At 40.3% G+C, this 24,154-nt stretch overlaps 1 protein-coding gene and 1 long non-coding RNA gene across 3 annotated transcripts in view; one reads left to right on the top strand and one right to left on the bottom strand.

Moving 5' to 3' along the window:
• agrn (agrin) overlaps positions 1-24,154 on the bottom strand; it is a 552,174-nt gene that overhangs the window by 216,536 nt on the left and 311,484 nt on the right. For both annotated transcript variants that reach the window (XM_088006847.1, XM_088006848.1), the window contains one exon: positions 10,853-11,068. In XM_088006847.1, coding sequence (XP_087862973.1) covers positions 10,853-11,068 — 216 coding nt within the window. The remainder of the gene's footprint in view (positions 1-10,852; positions 11,069-24,154) is intronic.
• LOC148158221 (uncharacterized) lies at positions 15,707-17,154 on the top strand. Its single transcript, XR_015763859.1, has 2 exons — positions 15,707-16,217; positions 16,856-17,154. It is a non-coding gene; the product is annotated as an uncharacterized LOC148158221 (long non-coding RNA).

Below are 24,154 nucleotides of genomic sequence, written 5' to 3'. Positions count from 1 at the left end.
CACATTTCTTTTAACCCAGCTGTACCTGAGAGGAAGTTAACAACTGCAATACTCAACAGACTAAGGCAGTGGTCTCAAACTGCATTCCTCAAGGGCCAGAGTCCTGCAACTTTTAGATGTGTCCCTTGTTATACACACCTAAATTCATTGGCTGAACTACCTTACCAGCATGCAGTCTTATATTTCAAAGCAGTCTTGGTGCAACATTAGAGCTTGCACATTTCTGAGCTCTTCAGCCTGTTTGCACATCAGGTAGCTTGCATGCTACCCAACTGTTCCTGATGCTGGGGGTCCTCACATACATAGCAAGATAGTAGGCTATTAGACTATTAGATGTGAGGACATAAACCTGTACCAACTAGATGGCTAAATAGATAGGCAGACCATAGTCAGACAGAAAGACAAAAAACTTTATTGTCATCATATGCTGACATTAAAATTGATTGCCTTGAGTAATAGAATTGCCAATAAAAAAGTGAAAAATTGCTCAAAGTATAAAAGTTTATAGTCAAATAAAAATAAATATTTAAAAGGAAAAATATGTAAATGTATAACTTTAAGTCAATTAATTTGTATGTCCAGTCAGTTCAGTTTTTAATATATAAAAACTCCCTTAGGATCTTCAGCATGACTGTCTCCTGCTCTCTACATAAAGCTGCAGTATGTAACGTTTATTAAAAAAAAAAAATTTTTTTACTTAACTGAAATTATCACTATGTCCTGAGAATATAAGATGGACAATCTGTGTAAAGAATTAGCTCCTCTGCCTTCTCCCTCTGGTCCTGCTGTCATCTGAACAAATATTCTGCTCTGTCAGACACAACCAATCAGAGCGGGAAGAGGGTCTTAGCGCTGTCAGTCATCCTCATATAGGTGCTGCTCTACCCTGGTTTTCCTGGAACATTAAGTTGCTTCTCCACCATTAGCATATTTAGAAGCATAAACATGAGGTTGATTGACAGTGCTAAGACCCTCCTCCTGACTGGGTGTTTTTGACTGGTTGTTCTTTTAGCGCTGTCAATCAACCTAATGCTCATGCTTCTAAATATGCAAATGGTGGAGAAGCAACTTAATGTCCCAGGAAAACTGGAGTAGAGCGGTGCCTTTGTCTGCTGCTGTACAGTTGGAATACCTTCACTGTACAGCAGTAAGTCAGTGACAGAATCTGGTCATCAGCTTCTTGGACAGACGACACCGCCTGAGGGTTCTCAGAAAAAATGAAGCTCTTCTGGGCTTTTTTTAAAGAGGTATTTGGTTTTAAAGGTCCAGTTGAAATCCTTTGAGATGTAGACTCCCAGAAATTTGAAACTACTGACCCTTTCTACTTGCTCACCATCTATGCTCAGCCCTGGATGGATTGTCCTCTTTGTCCTGAAGTTGAGGATTATTTCCTTTGTCTTCTTGGTATTCAAGGTAAGGGAATTCTCCCTTCACCATGGGTTTACCATGTTATTAGCCTTTGAACATCTTCTGTATGTCATCCGCATTTTTGAACAAGACGATATTATTCTGGATGGCATTGCAGTCGTGGGTAAATTGGAAGTAAAGGATGGGGCTGAGGACACAGCCTTGGGGCATACCTGTGCTGAGTGTGACCGCGGAGAAGGTAAGGGAGTTGATTTGGACATGCTGGGGTCTGTTGGTTTAAAAATCCCTGATCCACCAGCACAGTCCTTCTCCTAGTATCAGGGACTCTAGCCTCTCCACCAACTTGTCAGGAGTTGGAGTTAAAAGCTGAGCTGTAATCCACATCCAGCATCCTTACGTAGGTATAAAGTAATATCAGTATGCTTATTATAATAAGTCTTGCCATCACCTTTTAGTTTTTGAACAACTTTCATTCCACCAATGATCCATCAAGACTATTATTCAACATCAACTGATTCTTCCAACTCTCTTGCAAGAGGAAACTTGCTAGAGTTATTATGAACATGAGAAAAGGCCATTGATAGTGGATGACCAAAGACTTTTTAAATCTGAAGGTCTCTTCTTTGTTAAACTATTATGATACACTGAAAAATATTTCAATCTGTTTTCTTTCCTTTTGTTAGATAGCTAAAACAGTGGTGTAAAAGAGTTATCCCACTATTTTTGAAGCTTAGGAATGTTTTTATTGTGTCATGGAATGTGGTTGTTGGTAAGTATTTTTCTAAATGACCTGTTCTGAACTTTATATAAGCTTCCTCTCCAGCATGATGAGCTTACAGCAAATCACTGACTATGTTTAGTGATACAATGAATCTAGTGAAAAGACTGACTGTGTCTGACTGAGGCTGACTTAGAGCGTTTACCCAGCTTTTCTCTATAAGTTCTACAAAGGAATATCTGTCCATCTCTATCCCAGGCTTCTGTAGGCCATAATGTCTCACACTTTCTGTGGGCTCGTTGTCTGTCATGTTCCTAAAGGTGCTGTTCTACCAGCCTGCCTCTAACTGGTTTGGCCTCAGTCCACCTCGGCCAGATTCATTTTCCTTTAGCAGATCCAGCGCGGCTCTGGCTGGCTGTTCTCAGATTTCCATATCTACTTCAAGTGTAGTACTAGCCTGACCAATCAGGGTAGGGACCAAAGCGATTTCATATATCACAAAATAATCAGCTGATCGAAGCCTTTATCATTATCTTTGGGCCAGCAATAAATTTCTATAAAACAAAATGAAATATCTTTGAGTCCATCTGAACCATAATCTTGAGGTTCTCCATGGCTGAGTGTCACTTCAAACCTCTGCGGAGAATTGACCAATTGCTGCGCTAAAGGCCCTCCCACAATAGTGAGGAATAGAGAGGGTAATGGAAAAACTCACTACCAGGGGTAAAACCGAACTACGCACTAACTGGTTAGTGCGTGGCTTGCCAGTAGAAAAGCACTTTAAGTTACCTTAGATACTGAAGTCTGTTTTCTGAGGTGAGATAATATCTGGTAGCGGCTCTGGCTTTTAAAATGAAACCTTTGGTTCCTGCAGGTGTCTTAGTATCCTTATTCACACACACACACTGGATTATTTCCAAATGGATTGAAGATACTCAGATGGTGAACATTCTAATTTACTGTTAATAGCTATGTGTCATCTGAAAAAATAAATACAAAAAGTCAATAATATTTCCAGGTCTGTAACTGTAAACCAGCACTAAACTTTGCTCCAGATAAGTAGAAATTGAAAGTACAGAGTAAGACTATTCAGCTAAATTGTGTAGCTATCAGAGGGTAGGAACAGCATCTAAAGGCAGTTCAATGCTGCAGTATGTACATTTTAGGGAAAAAAATACATATGTTATATATTTGTTGAAACTGTCACCATATTGTCACAGTATGCTGAGACAAATAATCTGTGAAGAAAAATCAAGCCTGTCTGCCTTCTCGCAGTGCTAAATTGAAACAACCAAGCAGAGCCAGGAGGAGGGTCTCAGGACAACATAGTAATAGTTTTAATAAATACATAGATTTTTAAATAAAAGTTACATGCTGAATCTAAATGGTTACATCTTACTGATTTTATTTTTTAACAAACTCATTTGTGGGCCTGATTGAAATCAACATCCTCAGCAAGCATAATGTAGATGGTACCGATATGCCTAAGGTTATCTATCATCTGTTGGCAGAAATGTAATATAATAATCTGAATTATGCTGTCAATAGTTGGCTAATCATCTAAAAATAATCATTTTTTTTATTTTACCTCAGAATTAGTCATTTAATGAGGGTGGTCTCCTCTCTCATTCTGCTATGTCTCTATGTGGCCATCCTGGGCTACTATTGTGTAGCCCAGGATGGAAAAACTCACAAAATCTGATAAATAGGCCAATACAGCATCCTAAAGTCTATGTAAGTGCACATTTCTACTATTATTAACTTTTTTATAACTAACAAACTAGACATGAGTGACACGCTAAACAACCCCCACTAAACCCCCAACATATACACCAGTTAAGGTTATAGCCCAAATCTGTAACTTCAAATTACAGCTCATATTCGCCTCCCATAGACAGACAGTGTAGGCATATCATACATTTTCTGATTCCTTAGAGTCTGTTGAGTATTTTAGTCATTAACTCTTGTGTCCCTGATGTCCCTGGATACCGCTGGGATGAAAGAAGTGTATCTAGTTTGGTCAAAAGATGTGGAAAAATGTGTAATAATTTTGGTTTAACGACCTCTAATGACCTCTGTGTTGGTCAGAGAAACTCAAAACATGGCTTAAATGAAAGCCAAGAGCCCTTTAAGATGATACCAAATATTGCATTATAAACCTTTGACAAATGCCCATACCATGACCCTAAACCAGAGATACAGCAGTCTCAAAAAACAGAATTTTTCCAAAGGGGTTGTTTACTTCATGAGATGATAACGATGACTCAGCTACCATTTTGGAAGGGCTATCATACCAAAATATTAACTAGAGACATGTATCTTTTCAAAAAGTATTGATAGACTTTGCCACCCTGAAATGGACAAAAATGTCAAATTTTGGCCTCTGGCCCATGGACTATGGGGACCACTGACTTAAACAACTGATGCAAGATGACAAAAGACAGTATAGACAAGAACCTGACCCAGAACATGAGACACAGGTGGGTATAAATACACAGGGAAAGTAATCAGGGGAAACGAGGGACAGCTGGGGACAATCAAGGGCAGGGGCGGATCTACTGGGGTGGCACCCCAAACGAGAGCCTTGCCACCCCTGTTGCCACCCCAGCTGGCGACTATGAATTCAATAAATTGCTACGGCAAATCGGACATTAAGCACATGAAACTCTTTTTTCCGACAACACTGAATGCAATATAATGTAACCTGACGCCTACTGTGGAGTAGCGGGAAGTGCGAGAGAAGGACAGAGCGCGAGGCAGCAGCATTGATGGATATATTACTGGACTGGACATTACGTGACTTATCGCCATTGCTGTCCATGGACCTTACCACAGGGGCCGCGTTTCATTGGCAAATGCCCATTTCACGTCACAGCGCAGCTACCATGTGCGTGACCGTCTCACAAACACAAGCCACAGTAGTAAACACATGCTAATGTACATTGTGGACTAGCAGACCGGCAGAAAGTTTTTGCGTCAGGACTCGAAAAAGAATGGTTCTCCACTGTCAGTGGAGTATCTGTACAGGCGATGTCAGGTATCCTGATAGTATTTGTGGAACTAAAATTCACAGATTTCCAAAATCTGAAACGGGATGCCTAGCTTGGATCAAAGCTTGTGGACGACCGCATTTGCAGCTCAACCGTTGTAGGATCAATAAGAACAAAGGACTGTGTGCTGGTGTATGTATTATTGCTTTGCTTTCTTTGTGTTTAGTGAATGAAAAAAAGAAAGTCAATAATTAATACATCCATTATGAAAACCTTTTAGCTAAGTACAGCATAATGGCAGTACGATACATCTTCTACACCCTGAAGCCTGTCTGTTACACAGTCTTACGATAGCTGAACAGATCGATATGCAATGTGTACCGTATCAGATATGCATTAAAGATTTTATTTTACCTGAAAAGGCTTTTTACTAAACTGTAATCGTGTTAGCCACGTTAGCACCGAGTACAGTGCATCAGGCCTAGGCACACTCAAACATTTGCCAACAACAGAAATCACTGATTTCAAAAGTAACCCTCAAAACCATGAATGCCGACTTACCCAGCCTTGCGAGAACAATAGGCATCAGTGATCTTGTCCACAGCTAATATTTATGCTGAGGGTGTGAGGATCTGCTGTTTTCCTCATCGACCGGCAGCATTTCGCTGTGACGCGCACAATGTTGGAGACATCGCGTGGCTCAAACACCTTGATTTCGTCCATAAAATATGACATGAACTTGTTGGTTCCCCTGTCCATTGTTGTGGCTGATATTTTTTTGAAAATCCGTTAGAAATGCTGCACTAATCGACTCAGAAATACTCTGCAGAGAGTCAGTCGAAATGAAAGACGCCATGTTTACACATAGAAACTAAGCTCTGCGAGGCTTTGTTTGTGAGACATGCAGCCACGTGAGATTTTAGGGGGCGTTTCTGGGCGGAGCTTGGTAAGGTCCATTGAGTCAGGACCTTACCTGACTCAATGGTCAGGAAAATACTACAATCACTCAAAGAATTCGAAAAAAGGACGCAATGTTTAGTGGTTAATTCCACGCTATGACAGCCATAAGGGCTTCAGATTTAACATGTGAGGAAAAAGTTTTAATTTAAATAAAACATTGAACAAGTGAGCAGTGGGTCACTTATACAAGCCTAACTGTTGCTGGCCTGGTTTGACATCGATAACCCTAACGTGCTGCGCAGTTCGGTGTGTTTTGTTTCCGTTAGCACTAAACTAAGACAACCCGCACACCAAGTCATCAGTAACCACCCGCGGTGGTCAGGCGAAAACTTATGAATAATGACAATATAGACATCAAGCCTGACAACAAAATGAAACAGACTGGATGTTCTATTTTGGCATCATTATACTTTTTTGTGTGGGAAATGTTTTCTTTTTTTTTTTTTGGTGTTGATTCCCTTGATCGGTAATCTCTACTCTATCTGCTCGTTGAGCTGTTGTTTGTCGGTTGCCATGGCAGCGGGTGAGTAATGCCGACACACAGAGCGAGAAAAGGCGGAATAGAAGTGGTTCTGTCTAATTTGGTTCTTCACCTGTTTATCAGGTTTATTGTACCTTTATTGTGACGCACTGCAGCCGCTGCAATTCCTAAAAGTTAAACAAGTGACAAAAACTGAACTAATCCCCTCTGTTTGTAAAATGTGGCGATATTTATAGCAGTCATCAAACTAAGGCTCCTACAGCATTTAAAATAAAACGATTGACCAACATAAGAAAAATCCTCCCCTTTTGCATCTTGACAGAACTAACAGAAATCAAACTGTTTATAGATTTGTATCATGGAGAATTTATCAAACATCAGTTTTCTCATTTTTATTTTAAGTCGTATTTAATAGTATATCTGATAACAAATGATGGTGCTACTAATATTTTTGTGACAGATTTCTGCTTGTCCTGCATTGGGATAAAATGGTTTTCTGGACACAATGAATCACATACCGACTAGTCCAATCCAGTAATACATATCAATTAGCAGCAGTATGAAATACATAAAAATAATTAACTATACTATATTAAGAAATTATATATAATCCTCTGCTCATTTTGATACTTTGCAAGTTAAAAACAATATTTTGCAACAAGTAAATCAAGTAAATTAAGTCTAATGTTAGGTCTGTGTAAGCCAAATGTGAGATATTATCTAATAGATAGATACTGCATGCTGCCACCCCTGGAAAAATCCCTGCCCCCCTCTTGCCACCCCATAAATATTTTTCTAGATCCGCCCCTGATCAAGGGGTAGACAGGACAACACGGAGACTCAAATTAACTGAAAACGGCACAGAAACCTAAATTAACACAGAAAAACCAAAACCTTACACTTTTGGGCTGGAAAAAAAGTCTACAGTATTCTCAGCAATAAGGACAGAATTTTGGTCTCTGAAAAAAATAAAAAACACTTGGTTGATTTTATTTAATTGTATTTTAATCAGACAAAGTGGATCAAAGTCCGCAAAACCACTAGATAGAAAAAATCATATTTACTATGAAATTAAAGAGAAGGCAAAGGATGTGGCATATATATATATATATATATATATATATATATATATATATATATATATATATATATATATATATATATATATATATGTAAATTCCCTTCTCACCCTCCTCGGGTGGTCTCTCTCTCTCTCTCTCTCTCTCTCTCTCTCTCTCTCTCTCTCTCTCTCTCTCTTCATCCTCTGAGCTCAGGTCCTCTACCAGAGGCCTGGGAGCTTCAGGTTCTCCTCCAGTATCTTGGCTGTGCCTAGAACTGCACATTTCTGGACTGAGATGTCTGATGTTGTTCCTGGGATCTGTTTGAGCCACTGCTCCAGTTTGGGGGTGACTGCCCCGAGGGCCCCGATGACCACAGGCACCACTGTGGTCTTCACCTTCCAGGCCTTCTCCAGTTCCTCTCTGAGGCCCTGGTATTTCTCCAGTTTAGCCTTTGCCCCAAACACTGTACACTCCTGGTTTAAATGCTAATTTCCCAGAAAATTATTTTAAAAATGTTATTTACTGAAAAGCAGCTAATAAAACATGCTAGCAGAAAACAATCTAACAATTTTTTATATGGTGAATTGCAGGTAAAGGACTCTTTCTTCTTGGTTCAGGTCCCAGAGGATAAGTAAGTACCGTAACTTTTCTGAGTTGCTGAACAGGTAGTTATTATCAACAGTACTGTAATTAGTTTTGTTATTTTGTCCCTATTTTGTTTCTCACCAGAATGTCTGCTGATGTTAAAAGTGATAATTATGGTGTTTCCAGCCACCTCCAGAACTCATGCTCCGTCATTAAAGCTCTCACTCCACCAGCTCGTGTCTCTGGATTTCTGCTGCTCCTGAAATGTGTTCACCTCAATCACTCTGTTGTTCATTCTGCTGCTTCTGGATGCCCTTTTTTTTCCACTTGTACAATTACTCCCACCCACTTCAGAGAATTTTTCCCTTCTCTGGTGCACCCAATGTTACTCCTAGCCTCTTTGTATCTGCTCGATCTAGTTATTTCCCCTCTGCCAAGTTGTGGGCAGTCACCAAGATTGTTATTAGTGCCAGGTTCAAGCCTGCGATGTAATCAAACCCCAGGCATTAGCGACCGGGCCACACTGACAGGAAGGCGCAGTGCCGACCAAACACTGTAGTTATTACTGAGGTTTCTGCTGCAGAGGGTCAGCTCCTTGGATTCCTGTGGTTTGAAGGCATTGCTAAAGATAAGCAATGGACAATAGTGACAGATTAGAAGGCTACCAGTGGGAGATGCATAAAGAGCTCCAGGTCGCCCTGCGAGGGCACTTTAGGTGCTTAAACTTTGGGAGAGCGGCCATGTTGAATGGACATTGTATTTTATTCTGAGATAAAGGCAGAAATACAAAGCTAATGTGTTTAGAGCAAAGAACAGAAACCAGTTCTTCAGCTTTCTGCTTGATGAAGAGTCTGTTGTAGCTTCAGCCATGAAGCATATCCAGCATACTTTAAGCCAGTTACCCATCTGCACTAAAGAACTTTTATATTTAAGTCTCACAGCAGATTACTGGAAAGGGTCAGCATTATGTCTAACTGCCTGGACACACTGCTACTGATCTTTTCTGGATTAACAAGAACAGGTCTGACCTCATCACAATAACAGAAAGTCAGGCCCCTCTGCATAAACGTAACAAGTTTGTTCAGCAGTAAGGTAGGAGTGGACCTCAATCCTGGAACCAGCTCCTTGTTTTTCTGCAGGCCAGCTTGTAGCAGTAGCAGCTTAAGGTTTTCTTGGACTTTTTCAGTAGTTATGCTGCTATAGGCTTAACTCATAGAGGATATGCTCCCCACTTCTCCCTACAACTCTTCATTTGTGCATTATTTACAATTATTGAAGCCCCTGCTATGGATTTCTCTCCATTTTTCTTTCTGTATAAATTACATCTGGTATAGTGATTTAGTGTTAGGCTGTGTACTTCCTTAAAAGTGATTAAAAGTTTGTTGAACTGGTTAGGATAGATCTATGAGAAGAATAAAATATGTTCATTACATTTTTTACACAAAATCATTCTTAGTTAATGAGATTTTACTTTACTCAGTTCTGCCTTTTTCAGCTCCTTTCAGAATTAGCTGTTTTTGTCACTTTAAATCCAAAGAAGCTGCCGCTGACCACACCTTCTCACCCCAAGTCAACATTTAAACTCACACATGAAAAATAGCTGTAACCAGACACTTAATTTTACAACCACACATCTTTGACAAGCAGAAGTGAAGCCTCCTGCACAGTGAACAAGAATGCAGCAAGAGGTTTTTGAACGGTAGGTTAACAACAAAATATTTGTCTTTTCCAGCAGCCACTGTAAAGCACATACAGTGGAACCTGCTGATCAAACATGCCTGAACGCTGCTAGGGTTGCTAGGTAACAGGCAGTGCCTGCTGATTTGTGGTGTCACATTGGGAAGGTTTTGAAACAGATCATCTTCCAGACAACAAAAAATATGAACTTATTACTACAAACAGCTTAATGTTTTTTAAGCACTATACTGTTTTCAGAAGCAGTAGAGACCCAAATGGAAGTGGAAAATGCTGCAAAATGTGAAATTTGCATAATAGTGTAGTAATAGTAATAATAATCCCTTTTAAAGTGACTAGAACTCTTAACTTTGGGTACTCGTTTTGTAATTATTTCCTAAAGAAATCACTCCTGATCCACTGATCTGTATTTAGAAGTAACTAAATACAGATCAGCGCAGCACTGAAAAATAATAATAAAAATAACTTCTTACAAGTTAGAATGAACTTTGAACTGAATTTGATGAGTTAAATTACATTTAGGATTGAAATGGTGTGAGCTGATTGAACTGATTTGATTTGAACAGTTCTGGAAATATGTGGTTATAAATTTGCCTTCCAAATTGCCTCTGAGTTGCCTTATTATTGACACAATATGAATAAACTATATTTACCAGGCTGGAATTGAAAAATATTTTTTTTTTCTGAGTAAACCTTTGATTTAAATGTTGAACTAGCTTTTACACCCATGGTAATCACACAATGTCTAATTTAATTTATAATCTCCTAACATCCAAACCATGAAATCTCACTAATACCAGAAGATGTCCAAAAATTTGATATTTTGCAATAAAAGGGCAGAAAAAAATGTCAGATCCTGTTCTAGTGGTGTGAAAATACATTTTGCAGACTGTTATTTGCTAAGAAGCCAGCTTTCACTCTGTATGTGAAAGCTCACACATGATGAGCTTCCACAGACATGATGTTTTGTGGTCGCAGGTTAAACTGTACTTACAGCAGGGCCCCTTTCGCTGCACCTTGATCCGGCGCTGTGTATTGCACTGAGCCTTTTCCAGCTCACACTCGTTGGAGTAAGTGGAGGTGTCGGAGCCGCAAACAGGAGCCACCAAGGATGGACAGTCGAGTTTCTTGCAAACACACTCGCCCTTGGATGGGTCGGTGGAGTTCCTCTCGCACACCGCCCCAAAGCCACACAGCATTCCTCTGCAGCCTGGATCGCACAGGGACAGGAAAAGGAGAACGATTAGATGGTTACTGTCCAATTAATCGCCTTATCAGAAATAATGGCACCCAAAAAGGAATACTTTTTCTTATCTTATCTTCAAATTCTACTAGATAGCATATTGCAACCAGATGCAGTCTTTGATGAGAACAAAAGCACACACAAAAAAAGTTTTAAAACCTTGTATTTATATCCCTCGAACTTTTTCACATTTTGTCCTAGTAAAACCTCTAGACTCTGTGGTTTTTATTGGGATTGCACGTGCCAAACCAAGACAAAGTAGTTGTGGAATGGAAGCTAGAAGATCAATGGTTTTCAAACTATGTGTTGTACTGCTCAATTAAACGAGGCATTAGAGGCTGCATAAAGAACCGCGTGACGGTTCGTATTTCCAGCAGTACAACAACCTGAACACACAACCAGAACTATGGCTCAACGGATATTTATGTGTTAGAATGGCCCAAATACCACAACATGACATTTACTGTTGCACTACATGAATGAAATGAATGGAAAACTCCAGGCAGAACTTGAAAACAGTTTTAGAGGTGTGCCGATTGATTAGCCACTGATCATAATCGGCTGATTTCCATGAAAAAGTGTATGGTAGGTCATCGCGGATCACTGTCTCTTGTTGCCGATCACCTAAGCCGATCACCTGCATCTCACATCGCAGCCTGCGTGTGCAGCTTATCTCCTTTTTCCTTCACACTGCGCAAGCGCGCAGCAACAAACTCTAAGCAATGTGGTGAGGAACTATCCCAGATAGCACATGATGTTAAATCAACGTTGAAAAATAGTTAGAATCGTTGATTTTTGGTTGAAGTCGACAAATGACGGTGGATCAACCATCAAACAACCATCCAATCAAACCGTTGAAACTGTGACATTGAATCAACGTTGTTTTGTGGTTGAAATCTGATCACTGAAATGCCGAAGTCTGATTAATGGTTGATTTTTGGTTGAAGATGACAAATGACGGTGGATCAACCATCAAACAACCATCCACCTCTAGCCAAGTAACCAATGTTGAAACTGTGTCATTGAATCAATGTTTTTTTGTGGTTGAAATCTAATGACTGAAATGCTGATGTCTGATCAACATCTGATCAATATTGAATCAATGTCAGATGTATTGCCGCACCCCTTCCCCTCCTCTCCTCCTCATCAGCGCTCTGGGTCAGAGCATTTTATTACTGAGCGGGGGTTATCACATTTAAATTAAGGACTGTAGAGGATGGTTATTACTTTCTGTACATTTTCTTACTTGTTCATAACAATTCTCACTGACTGTGTGTGATATATTGACACAAAAACATCTACAACTTACTAAAAGGAGCGGAGCGGTCCACCCCCACCGTTTACATGAGTGGGATGTCCCAACCACACAGCTGCTTCGCTGTTGGCTTGTTGGAAAATATGTTAATTCAATGTTGAATTATCATCACAAAGGTTGCATGTTTGGTTGAGGTCGACAACTGATGGTGGATCAACTATAAAACAACCATTCAATTCTAGCCAATTAACTAATGTTGAAACTGTGTCATTGAATCAATGTTGTTTTGTGGTTGACATCAAATAAATGAAATGCCAACGTCGAATCCAGTGTGTTTCACCACTGGTACTCCAGCCCCTACAAGTTTTAGGCATTTCCCTAATTCAACACACATGATATTAATTGACGTCTGATTAACGGGGTTTTGCTGAACTGAAAAAACGCAGGTCAGTTTGATTGACGTCAAGGTTTGGGGAAGAACTACCCAGATAGCACATGATGTTAATTCAATGTTGAATTATGATCACAAAGGCTGCATGTATGGTTCAGGTCAACGACAGAAGCTGGATCAACCATCAAACAACCATTCAATTCTAGCCAATTAACATTCATTGATTGAAATGCCACATCGAATCCAGTGTTTTTCAGCACCGGCACCAGGCACACTGCCCTGCAAGTTTTAGTCATTTCCCTAATTCAGCACACATGATTTTAATTAACATTTGATTAACAAGGTTTTGCTGAACTGAAAGCATGCAGGTCAGTTTGCCTTGAGGATAAGGTTTGGGGAAAAACTAGTAATCAAAGTGTTCAGGTGTTTTTTGCACCCCTCACCACCGCCTGCCATTCAAATGCCCAACCCCCTTCCCTCCACCTGCCAAAAACACACACACACCTCTTTCCCCCCACCTGGGCCCATCTACCCCTCAATCGGGTGAAACAACTTTAATTTTAAGTGAGGGTTTTTCATTTTTCACATTTTATTTTTTAAAAGATTGTTTTGGCTAGTGGCCTTTATTTGATAGTTAATTGACAGGAAAGTGGGTAATGAGAGAAGGTGGGTAATGCAGCAAAGGTTGCCAAGGTCAGGAATTGAACCTGTGACAGCTGTGTTGAGGACTGAGGCCTTGATTGTGGTTTGTGCTTAACCCCTGCGCCACCACAGCACAACCCCTTTTAGGTGAGGGTTAATCACGTTTTAACTTAAGCACTATGTGTTGACAACACTGAGTTGTGATTCCGTTCTGTACCCAGATTCACTAGCGGAACAAGTCAGCGTTGGGCCGGGGGGCGGGGCTAATTACCGGACCCCTAACGAATCACCAGGCCCCTGACGTTTATCGCCTTCGCTACCAGAAACTGTTGAGCGAGGGGCGAGGAGGTTGGTCTGCGTTTTTTGTTTGATCTTTACCCAGGAAACACATCGGCTAAACCGTGAGTGAAACGGTCACTGGGACTGACTAGTACAGGGGTGTCAAAGTCAAATGGACGGAGGGCCAAATAAAAAATTTAGCTACAAGCCGAGGGCCGGACTGATCGAATGTTCATTGAAATTTTTTTAAATGACGCATATAGTCTAGTGAATCTAATTGAACCTACTGAAAACCTAACAAATATATTCCAATATGATCAGATAAATAAAGCAATATTTTCTTATGGCTCTGTCAGTAACCTTTAATTTTCAACAGACACAACTGAAATATTTTTAAAATATAATTGGATTGAAATACAATAAAATAAAGTGCAAAAATCTATTAATCCACATATGTCAGAGTCAAGGCATTTAGATGTGTCGCCGGCGAATTACGGTACTGCAAATTTAGATGTGTCGCCGGCGACACATCTAAATTTGCAGTACCGTAATTCCGCCACACGTAGCGCTAAGTGGAAAAATTCCAACGGTTTCTGAAAGAGCAAGTATCGGGTTAATACGGTAACTTCGCAGCTGCAGCTGCAGAGAGTGTAATTAATCCGGGGGGCACTCGTTTAATAGACGGTATATTTCGGCAATAACTTGGTGGATATTGAAAGTTCCGGTTGTTATGGATACATGGGTAAGTACATCATCTCACAGAACATTTAAAGAACTACTTACAGTTCAAATAAGGAAGATATTTTTTTTTCAGACGGGGTGCCGGCTTGCTGCGGTCTGCGGGCCGGTTCTAATAATAAATCAAGATCATCCCAGGGGCCGTAAAAAACCTTCTCGCGGGCCGGATGTGGCCCGCGGGCCTTGACTCTGACATATGTGGACTAGTATATATTCCATTGAGGGAAAGTAACTTTAACATTAAATAGACCTTTCTCAACAGGCGGTAGACTTTCTCAGTCTATAATCAGATATTTAAGCGACTTGAAACCGCACCCCAGCCCCACCCCCCCATAGCTCTGCACCTGCCCAGATTGCACATGATGGCAATTCAACATTGAATTAACATCTTTTGCCAACAAGCCAACAGCGAAGTGGCTGTGTGTTTGGGACATCCCACTCATGTAAATGGTGGGGGTGGACCGCTCCACTCCTTACTCCTTGTAGTAAGTTGTAGATGTTTTTGTGTCAATATATCACACACAAATGGTCAGTAGGACTTTTTTATGAAAAAGAAAGAAAATGTACAGAAATGAATCTTCACCCACTATCCTTTACAGAGGTTAATTTAGAATGTAATACCCCCCACTCACTAATAAAATGCTCTGACCCAGAGCTCTGATGAGGAGGAGAGGAGGGGAAGGGGTGTGGCAAAAGAGCTGACATTGATTCAACATTGATCAGTCGTTGATCAGACATTAGCATTTCATTCATTAGATTTCAACCACAAAACAACATTGATTCAATGACACAGTTTCAACATTGGTTACTTGGCTAGAGGTGGATGGTTGTTTGATGGTTGATCAACCGTCAGTTGTTGACCTCAACCAAAAATCAACCCTTCTGACTATAATTCATTGTTGATTTACCGTTGTGTGCAATCTGGGCAGTTTGTTGCAGCCCTCATAACCTCCTCATCTCCCCCTACTCCCTCCCAAACCTCCCCCACCCAGCCGCTCCTCCCAACCTTCTCCTCTTTACCCCCACTCATTCCTTCTTCCCTCCCCCTCCTTGAGCTCTGGGTCAGAACATTTTATTACTAGGTGGGGGTTAATCATGTTTCAAATTAAGCACTACATGTTGAGAACAGTGGGTTGTGATTCCTTTCTGTACATTTTCTTACTTGTCTGTAAATATTATTACTGACTGTGCATAATGTGTTGACACAAAAACATCTACAAGTCTGTACTAGGAGTCATACAGTCCACCTCCCCAATTTTACACTTGTGGTTTGTCCCAACCAAAAAGCCACTTTGCTGCTGGCTTGTTTGCTACCGGCTTCTGAATTGACTTCTCCGCTGAGCACTTTTATGGTAAGTTTTTCAATATTACTTTGATCTTAAATGTGTTTATTGAAAAATAAGGGCATTGTTTTGTGCCCATAGTAATCCTGGTTATTTTGGGGCAAAACGGATATTTTTAATAGTTGAGGTCATGTCTCCTTTTGTATTATTTTCATCCTACCCACCACTCCAGGCCTAAGTATGAAATCCTGCGAGATTTTGTGGGATTTGAGTTTTTAAAATAGGGCGGGGCCTATTGTTTGGTCTGGGAGAGCATGTGGTGGACAAGGAAGTGTAAGGCTGGCTGGTCCAGGTGGGCTTTAAATTGTTTTGATAGTAATCACTTGTTTTTAACTTTTTATTATGATATGCTTAGGGTCGTGCTTAAATGAGCCTCTGTACCAGAACAGCTGAGTTGGATGATTACATGACCGTCTGCAGCCATCAAGAAGTGCAGAAGGTTGTTAATCATCCACAGATTCAATCCAGGTGAGGCAGAAGGGAAACACTTAACATGTAAGGCAGGTGAAACACTGAACTAAACCTGCTAATGACTGATTCAGTCTGTTGATCCTTGGATTGGTTACTGGTTAAATTGAACTGGACTATTGTTACTTGTGTGGGATCTTTATTAGCATATAGACACTTTTTAAGGAATTTAATCAACTTATTTGGAAATATTTGTAGTTGATGGAAGATTGAACCAGCTATTTGATGGAAGTTTATTCTGTATAAATTATAATTTTTCCAACTACACTATAAATCACCTTTTGTTCTATTTATTTGTCTCTGGTGTGTTAAATAAACCTGATCCTCCCTGAGTTTTATTGTTAGGTTTCTGATAAACAGCCCTTTATTTTAAATATTGATTTAATATCAATATCATAAATCCTACACTATACTGCAGCTTGATGGGTAAATGTAGTTGTATATGTAAACATTAAGATAAATATTAATGAAAGATTAAGATATTAATTTAACAGTGAGTTTACATGGGGAACTATATGGTTTGTATTTGTTCTCAGACCTGTAACCAGTACAGTGTTTAATCTTTCATTGTGTTTCAGAACTTTTCAAATGTTTATCATATTTCTAACTGGCACCTTCCTCACTTTTATTTTTTTCAGCTGTTGCTCTGCAGTTTGACCGAAAGCTGACTCTTGAGGACTGCAGCAAAATTGTCAAGAAGTGGCTTCATTATGCGCCAGAATGAGAGGAAGACATCGCAAGGAATCAAAGTGACGCCAACCAGAGTCAAACTGGGGTTACCACAACTTGTACTGTTTCCCTACTTCATACAGTACAAAGCTTAACCTCATGGACTCTGTTCTTCTGTGGACAACAGACTGTTGTTTTGACAGTCAAAAAGGAATCAAATATGTTTAAAGATCTGTCCCTCTTTTCTTAAATAAAATGTTAAATCAAACCCATGTTGTCATTTTTAACCTTTTGTACACAGTTTACCCATCATCTGCCAATAATATAGTGTTTAACACCAGTAAAGAAACTTTTAGTGGCATGTTATGATGTAGACCTATCAGATGTAAAATGTACATAAATCCTTAGCTTTCATTCAATATAAAAACAACCCAAATCTGCATGTACATCCACAGTCAAATGAGTGTTGAATCAACATTGATTCAATGTAGAATCAACACAAATCTGCATGCAGATCCACAGTCAAATGAGTGTTGAATCAACATTGATTCATAACTGATTCAATGTACTATCAACACAAATATGCATACAAGTTGACATACAGATGATGGTTGAATCAACATTGATATAATGTCAGTAATGGTTGAAACCCTAACGTTGATTCAACATACAAGTCACCGACCACTTTCAATGTTTCAATGTCAGCGTTCAACGTTGATTCAATGTTTCTGGCTGACATTGATTCAATGTTGTTTCAATCATTCTGTGCTATCTGGGATAACGCTCAGAGTGAATGGAGAAGTTTGCAGGTTGCGCAGGAGAAATACTTTGGGGGTGAAGAACGTCAAAATGCAACAACATAACAAATCCAATATGACATTTAAAAAACCAACACTTGACGGAGTTTGGCTACATCGAGGCTCAATGCAGGAAAAATGGACATCCGGAGCGGCCAGATAGCAGCGCACAACCAACTCAACAGTTGTCATTTTGACTGAATAGCTGCTGTATTTAGACATAAAACATGCAAGTATTTTGCATGTTATATGTCTAAATTTGGTGAATTTATTACCAGATCAGTTTTTAAAATTTTTGCCAGATCACATAGTCACTTTTATACATAAAGTGAAAAATTAACAGTGATTTTTTTAATCATAATTTTTAAAAATATTTGAAAAATACTGCCCTCCTGCTAATTAGGAGGATTAGATGCTAACATACAAAATAACCCCTGGAACCACGAACATTTTCATTAGTTTAAGGCTAATTTGCCAAAACACACACATGCTCAATAGATTACAACATTCAACATCAACTCACCACTTGGTCAACATTCAAAAACCTAAATAAGAAGCAGTTTTAAGGTTAATTTAGCTTGCTTGCTTCAGCTGATGACACATAAAACAACTTCCAGTCCACGTCAACTCACTTTAAACTTTTGTGACTTAAAATGTAGGGCTCTCTAGTGGAATGGGGGGAGTGAATCCAACGTTGATAGAAGCATAACCCAGGACAAAATTTACATTTTCAGCCAAATGACAGTGATGTGCTGGTTTTTCCTGATTCTGTCCAGTAAAATGTAAACAAAGAGCTTTCAAGTTTGTGGCAACAATGTCACAACATGTGATAATGCACAAAGCACTATAAGGAGTATCTGTAGTGTTCCTCTTCAACTTGCAGCTATGACATTTAAAAACCAGCCAGGATGGCGGCAGAGGGGCAAATCCAGGTTAGCCAAACACTCCAACGGCCTCACAAGTCAGGCGCTAACAATTCTTCAGACTTTGATCCCAAAGCTCCCACAGAGACATCAGCTTTGATCAAGTATGAAACTGTATGAAACTGTAAACATTGTCAGAGGCAAACAAGAAGCATACTCCTGTGTATGTGCTCATGTTGTGTGCACAAAATATCAATTTAGAGAGTAATTGACCCGTACTGTGGCAGCTACAGCTGCTGTGACTCTGCACCCACTCACAGGGCGGTTTGGGCAGCCAGCTGGCGTGACATCTTCGCCTGGCCTGCTGGGGACGTTGAAAGACACAAGTAAGCTGACCTGATTGGAAAGCCACGGGCCGGAGCACATAGGAATAAGTCTGAGAATAACAACAACATGGCGTTGGGATAGAGGCAAGAAGCCAGAGTCGCTTCTCCGGTGGCACGTTTCACGTTTAGCCACATGTTGGACCATGCACGCGTGACACGGCTTCTTATCGTCGGCTCGCAGGTTAGGACTAAAAGGAAGCCGGCACGTCTGCTCAGGCTCACCTCTTGGACAGACATGAAGACGGTCTAATAGACACTCTCACACAGACGTCTGCACACAGCTTAGACAACCGGACCAGCATCTGCCCAAGGCATCTCATTCTCTCTCCACACATCGAAGCACACTCTGTGAAACCGTGTGTGTGTGTGTGTGTGTGTGTAGAGTGACAAGCGAGGAGGCTGTTTTTGACTTGCCTACTGTTCTCTGTTGGGGAGCTGCTGACAGCTACCTGAGCTCACTCTCTCTTGTACCATGGGAAAAAGAAGTGTGTGTATGTGTGTGTGTCTGTGAAGCTACCCATGAATGCATTTGTATTCCTGACGGTGTGTGTGCGTGTCTGAATGTGTGTAAGTTTGCTCAAACATGCACACACACATACACATCTATGCGTGTGTATGTGGCCACATGGCCAGGTGTGAGAAAGAAAGGCCTTGACATGACTGGCCTGCCATCACTTCACACCACACACTCTTGTAGTGTGGATGTGTGTGTATCTGCATGTGTGATTGTGTGCCTACGAGTGTCAGCATGCGGCTCGGAGACGATGCAGTACGAGGAGAGTGACAAAAGGTGAAATTTAATCGAACTGTGTCAGATGTGTGCAAGAAAAACAGAGAGTGTCTGATAGGATGACAAGAAAAAAAAACCCTTCTGAGGTTGGAAGGTTGTGGTAAAAAAAAATTTGTCTCTGGATCTAAATACAGAGTTAAAAAAAATAAAAAAATAAAAATAACCACGGATGTATTCCTACAGAAAAAAACTATTTCCTCGCGGACATTTCTCATGAAAAAAAGCAAAGAAAACTGAATCCAGCATGGTTAGAGGAAACCAGATTCTTTATGAAATGTTTTCCACTAGCCTGGAGCTTAGCTGACTGACAAAAGACTGACATCAGAGTGGAGGATTCTGTCAAAGCAAAGGTATCGAGTGCGGACCGAGTGCACTAACTGCGTACCCTCACAGTGGAAACTTTTTCCTGGGAAACTCCTCCTGGCACACCAGAACAGATACATACATTTGACACTTCCAATTTCTTTTGAACAGGAAGAAAACAACAACAGCCTTGGCAGATAATACGACCAGCGTTGTCCCAGATGGTAGCTGAAAGGAAAACTAAAGCTATGAAAAGGTTGTTTTTTTTTTCTACCAACAATGAATTTCAGCAGTGCTGTCCATGACCCAGTTTGACTGACAGGTGATCACCAGAGATGCAAAAACACTAATGGGAATGGACAAGGATTCATTTCATATGTCATGAAGACGGATGGGCTATTACCTTACAGGAAAAACAAATGGTATCAAATGTAGCTTTTTGTCATCACTTCTTCAATACACAACACTTACCCTTCCTCAACAGTTATGCTCATACTCATCAGTTTACACATCAGGTTGACCAATTATCTTTCAACAGACAATTTCATAAACAACAGATATTCTCAGAATGTAGAAAAATACATCTGGACGTCAAGCAGAACTAACAAAATGGTGACGTACCTATGCCTCACCAGAAGGTGTCGATATCAACAATAAATAAAGGAGTTAGTTAGCTGAATTTATACCCACCTGCAGCCTTGTAGTATCTATTTTTGCTAAAATATGAAACAAAAACAGCAGACACAACTTGTGTTAACGAGGTTTAATCTGTGAAAAACGCAAATAACTAATGCTAGCTTGTAGCAGGTTAGTGCTAATTAGCTAGAGCTGTTGATTCAGGCAACAATTTATCTATTATTAGCAGCTTATTAGCATTGTTACTTTGTGTGTCCTGGGGGGTGGAGGGGTGAAGAGTATAACAGGGGATCTCCAAGAGTCTCTCCAACCCCCCACCCCCACCCCCAACCTCTTGGTCACAAACATCATTTCTGTCAGAAGACCAGAGTCTAACTCTCCCTAATGTAATCCACAGAGGGGCCCAGAAAGTGTTTGGAAACCACTGGGGGGTGCGGGAGAAAAAGTTTGGGAATCACTGCCTTAGTCTGAGCAGAGCAGGAGATAGACAAGTGAGGTGAAGCTAAATTTGCTTGAGCTGTGTCGTTAGTGCCATAAAGCTTCCCAACAAGAGCTTCTGCATCTAAATTATTTTTTTTTTATGACAACTATTAGGCTTAGTTTTAAAGATTACCCATGAGTGTGTGTTCTCTGACGGAGTGTATTCATTACTGCTGTTTCTGGAACAGCCCTCTACTTATCAGCCAAGTCAAATCCCTTCTGACTTATAAACGAAGCCCCTTATTCTATATTGAGCAGCACTGTGAGGAGAGCGTTGCATATAGAGAGAATAGCGATGAGCTACAGGTAAGAAGCTGAGGGATTTGAGGCAAAGCTAATTAAAGTATCACAGATTCATGCAATTTAACTTGAAGTCAAGTTATCTGGAGGTGTATATTTCAATCCAAACCATATGGAGGCACAAATTGAAGCTTTGTATTAATTGTTGCTAATAGGAATTAATGGCTTGAAAAATGTGCTAAAATGTTTATTTTACTGTTTAGACAGCCTTGAAATGCAGTCTGTTACACCATTTTAATAGCATATTCCCATCAAACAACTTTATCCATGAAAAGCTAAACCAATGTTAGCCAAAAGGTGTACATAAATCCCACATCCTGACTTTATGCTGCCCTATAAAAACTCCTGGATAGACATAACTTCATAAAAACTATCATAATCACAAATAGTTGATCCTTAGGAACTGTTCAGTATTTTTTCTGAGGTCAAAGGCTGAACATTTACTCATCTTTATCTCTAACCAGCTTCTAATTGTGAAATCGGCTTTGAATGTTTATCATCTCATATATTAATATATACATATTACCCACAACTTCTAACATGGACAATTGATTGAGGCTCGATGACATAAAATTAACTATATTTGGCACATATTGTTTTAAGCAATGATATCACAAAGCCTTAATTTTCTGCTAAATAATGATTTTGATTCTATTTCAAAGCTGAAAGGCAAACATGAATTTAGATGACAGAAGAAGCAAAAAAGCTTCCTCAAGACTCATAACAATATTCTTCCTTTATGTTTCCAATTCTTAGTAAAGTGTTGAGAACTGGAGCCAAAGCAACAGAGCTCATAGGTGCGTATGTTCATTTATAAATCTATTTTTATGTGCTACTTTGTTTTCAAGTAAGCAGGTTCAGCTGTCTCATGAGTTAAGCTGAAAGTCTCAGTAATGCAAGCAGGCAGTTTTGTATTGTGGCTCTGTGTGATATGGATTAAAACCAGCAGGCTGGCCAAAGACCGCCAGGCCTTTTCACCACAAACAGTCTCCACAACTCACTGATTCCCACAGACTTCTCAGTTGTTGCTGCTTGTTAATTCTGTTCTGTGATATTTAACTCCACAAAACCATTGGAGAGCAGAATCACAACAAAACTTTCCAAATTAAGGAGCTGGATTTTATTTTTTTTATTTGTAACAAGCAAAGCAATAAACAATTTTAACTTCCAGTATGTTGTAAGATTATGGACAATAATTTTCACTTCCACATATAAAAGTGATGAAGAAACAAATTACCATTTGTTCTGTAATTTGCTTTGACCAGTCAAATCCTAAGCTAAAAAAAAAGAATAATTTTTTTCAGCCTATAAATGTGAAGAAATAACATGATTTCAGCTGCACTTTATTTTTCAGGTTAAAACAACAGGTTAGGCAAAACAAAGAGCAAAATTAACTGTTAACTGCTGTTTTTAAACGTATTATGACAAAACATAAAAGTGAAATTAATTTTCTCATGTTTGATAGTTTCATTAAAAGAAAGTTTACAGAAATGCAGCAGATCTTATAATCATCAGAATGAGCCTCTACATATTTACTTATTTCACTGTGTATGCTGGTCTGGACGCTCAGGGCATTTTGCTGCTTTTCCTACCCATCCAACACGCTGCCATTATGCTGCATATCTAAACTTCTGCTTCTATGATGTATTTTTGTCCATTCTAAATGTAAAAAAAAGCTGGCAATGCAATAACTTGGAAAATAATGTAATGCAGCTTTTGGGGCAATAAAACAATAATGTAATAAGTTATGTTACAATGGAGAAAAACTTTAATGATTTGCAGTTTGAGGCAGTGGACCCAGGTTGATGTGAAGAACTGATGGTTTAATGATGATGACAAACAAGGAGTACAGAAGTCCAGGCAGCACAGGTGAGCAGAAGGCTAGGAGATCAGACACTGGTAGCAACTGGATCGAATACGAATGGAGCAGAGTGACAAAAGACGACTTATGATTCACACGACACAACAAGGATCCGACAAGGACCAGGGAACACAGGTGGGATAAAATATACAGGGAGATCCATCCATCCATCCATTTTCTGCCGCTTATCCGGGAGGCCCAGACTTCCCTCTCCCCAGCCACTTCTTCCAGCCCCTCAGGGGGAACTCCAAGGCGTTCCCAGGCCAGCCGAGAGACATAGTCCCTCCAGCGTGTCCTGGGTCTTCCTCGGGGCCTCCTCCCGGTGGGACGTGCCCGGAACACCTCACCAGGGAGGCATCCAGGAGGCATCCTGACCAGATGCCCGACCCACCTCAACTGGCTCCTCTCGACGTGGAGGAGCAGCGGCTCTACTCTGAGTCCCTCCCGGATGACCGGGCCTCTCACTCTATCTCTAAGGGAGAGCCCAGCCACCCTGCAGAGGAAACCCATTTCGGCCAGGATGAAAACCACACTGCTCTTCCTGAATCCGAGGTTCGACTATCCGACGGACCCTCCTCTCCAGGACCCCTGAATAGACCTTACCAGGGAGGCTTAACCTGTCTGTCACGAGAGGACCCAAATTTGGGTCCTCTCGTGACAGGGGTGTCAAACTCCAGTCCTCAAGGGCCGCTGTCCTGCAACTTTTAGATGTGCCTCTGCTGCACCACACCTGAAAAGAATAATTAGGTCATTAGCAAGGCTCAGGAGAACCGATCTACACAGGGAGGAGGTAATTAAGCCATTTCATTCCACTGTTTTTTACCTGTGGCACATCTAAACACTGCAGGACAG

Source organism: Poecilia mexicana, unplaced genomic scaffold (assembly GCF_051168715.1).
Source record: "Poecilia mexicana isolate PSO_F unplaced genomic scaffold, ASM5116871v1 scaffold_7, whole genome shotgun sequence".
Classification (NCBI taxonomy): domain Eukaryota; kingdom Metazoa; phylum Chordata; class Actinopteri; order Cyprinodontiformes; family Poeciliidae; genus Poecilia; species Poecilia mexicana.
The sequence above is the reverse complement of the archived record's forward strand: the minus strand, read 5'-3'. Positions and strand labels throughout refer to the sequence as shown.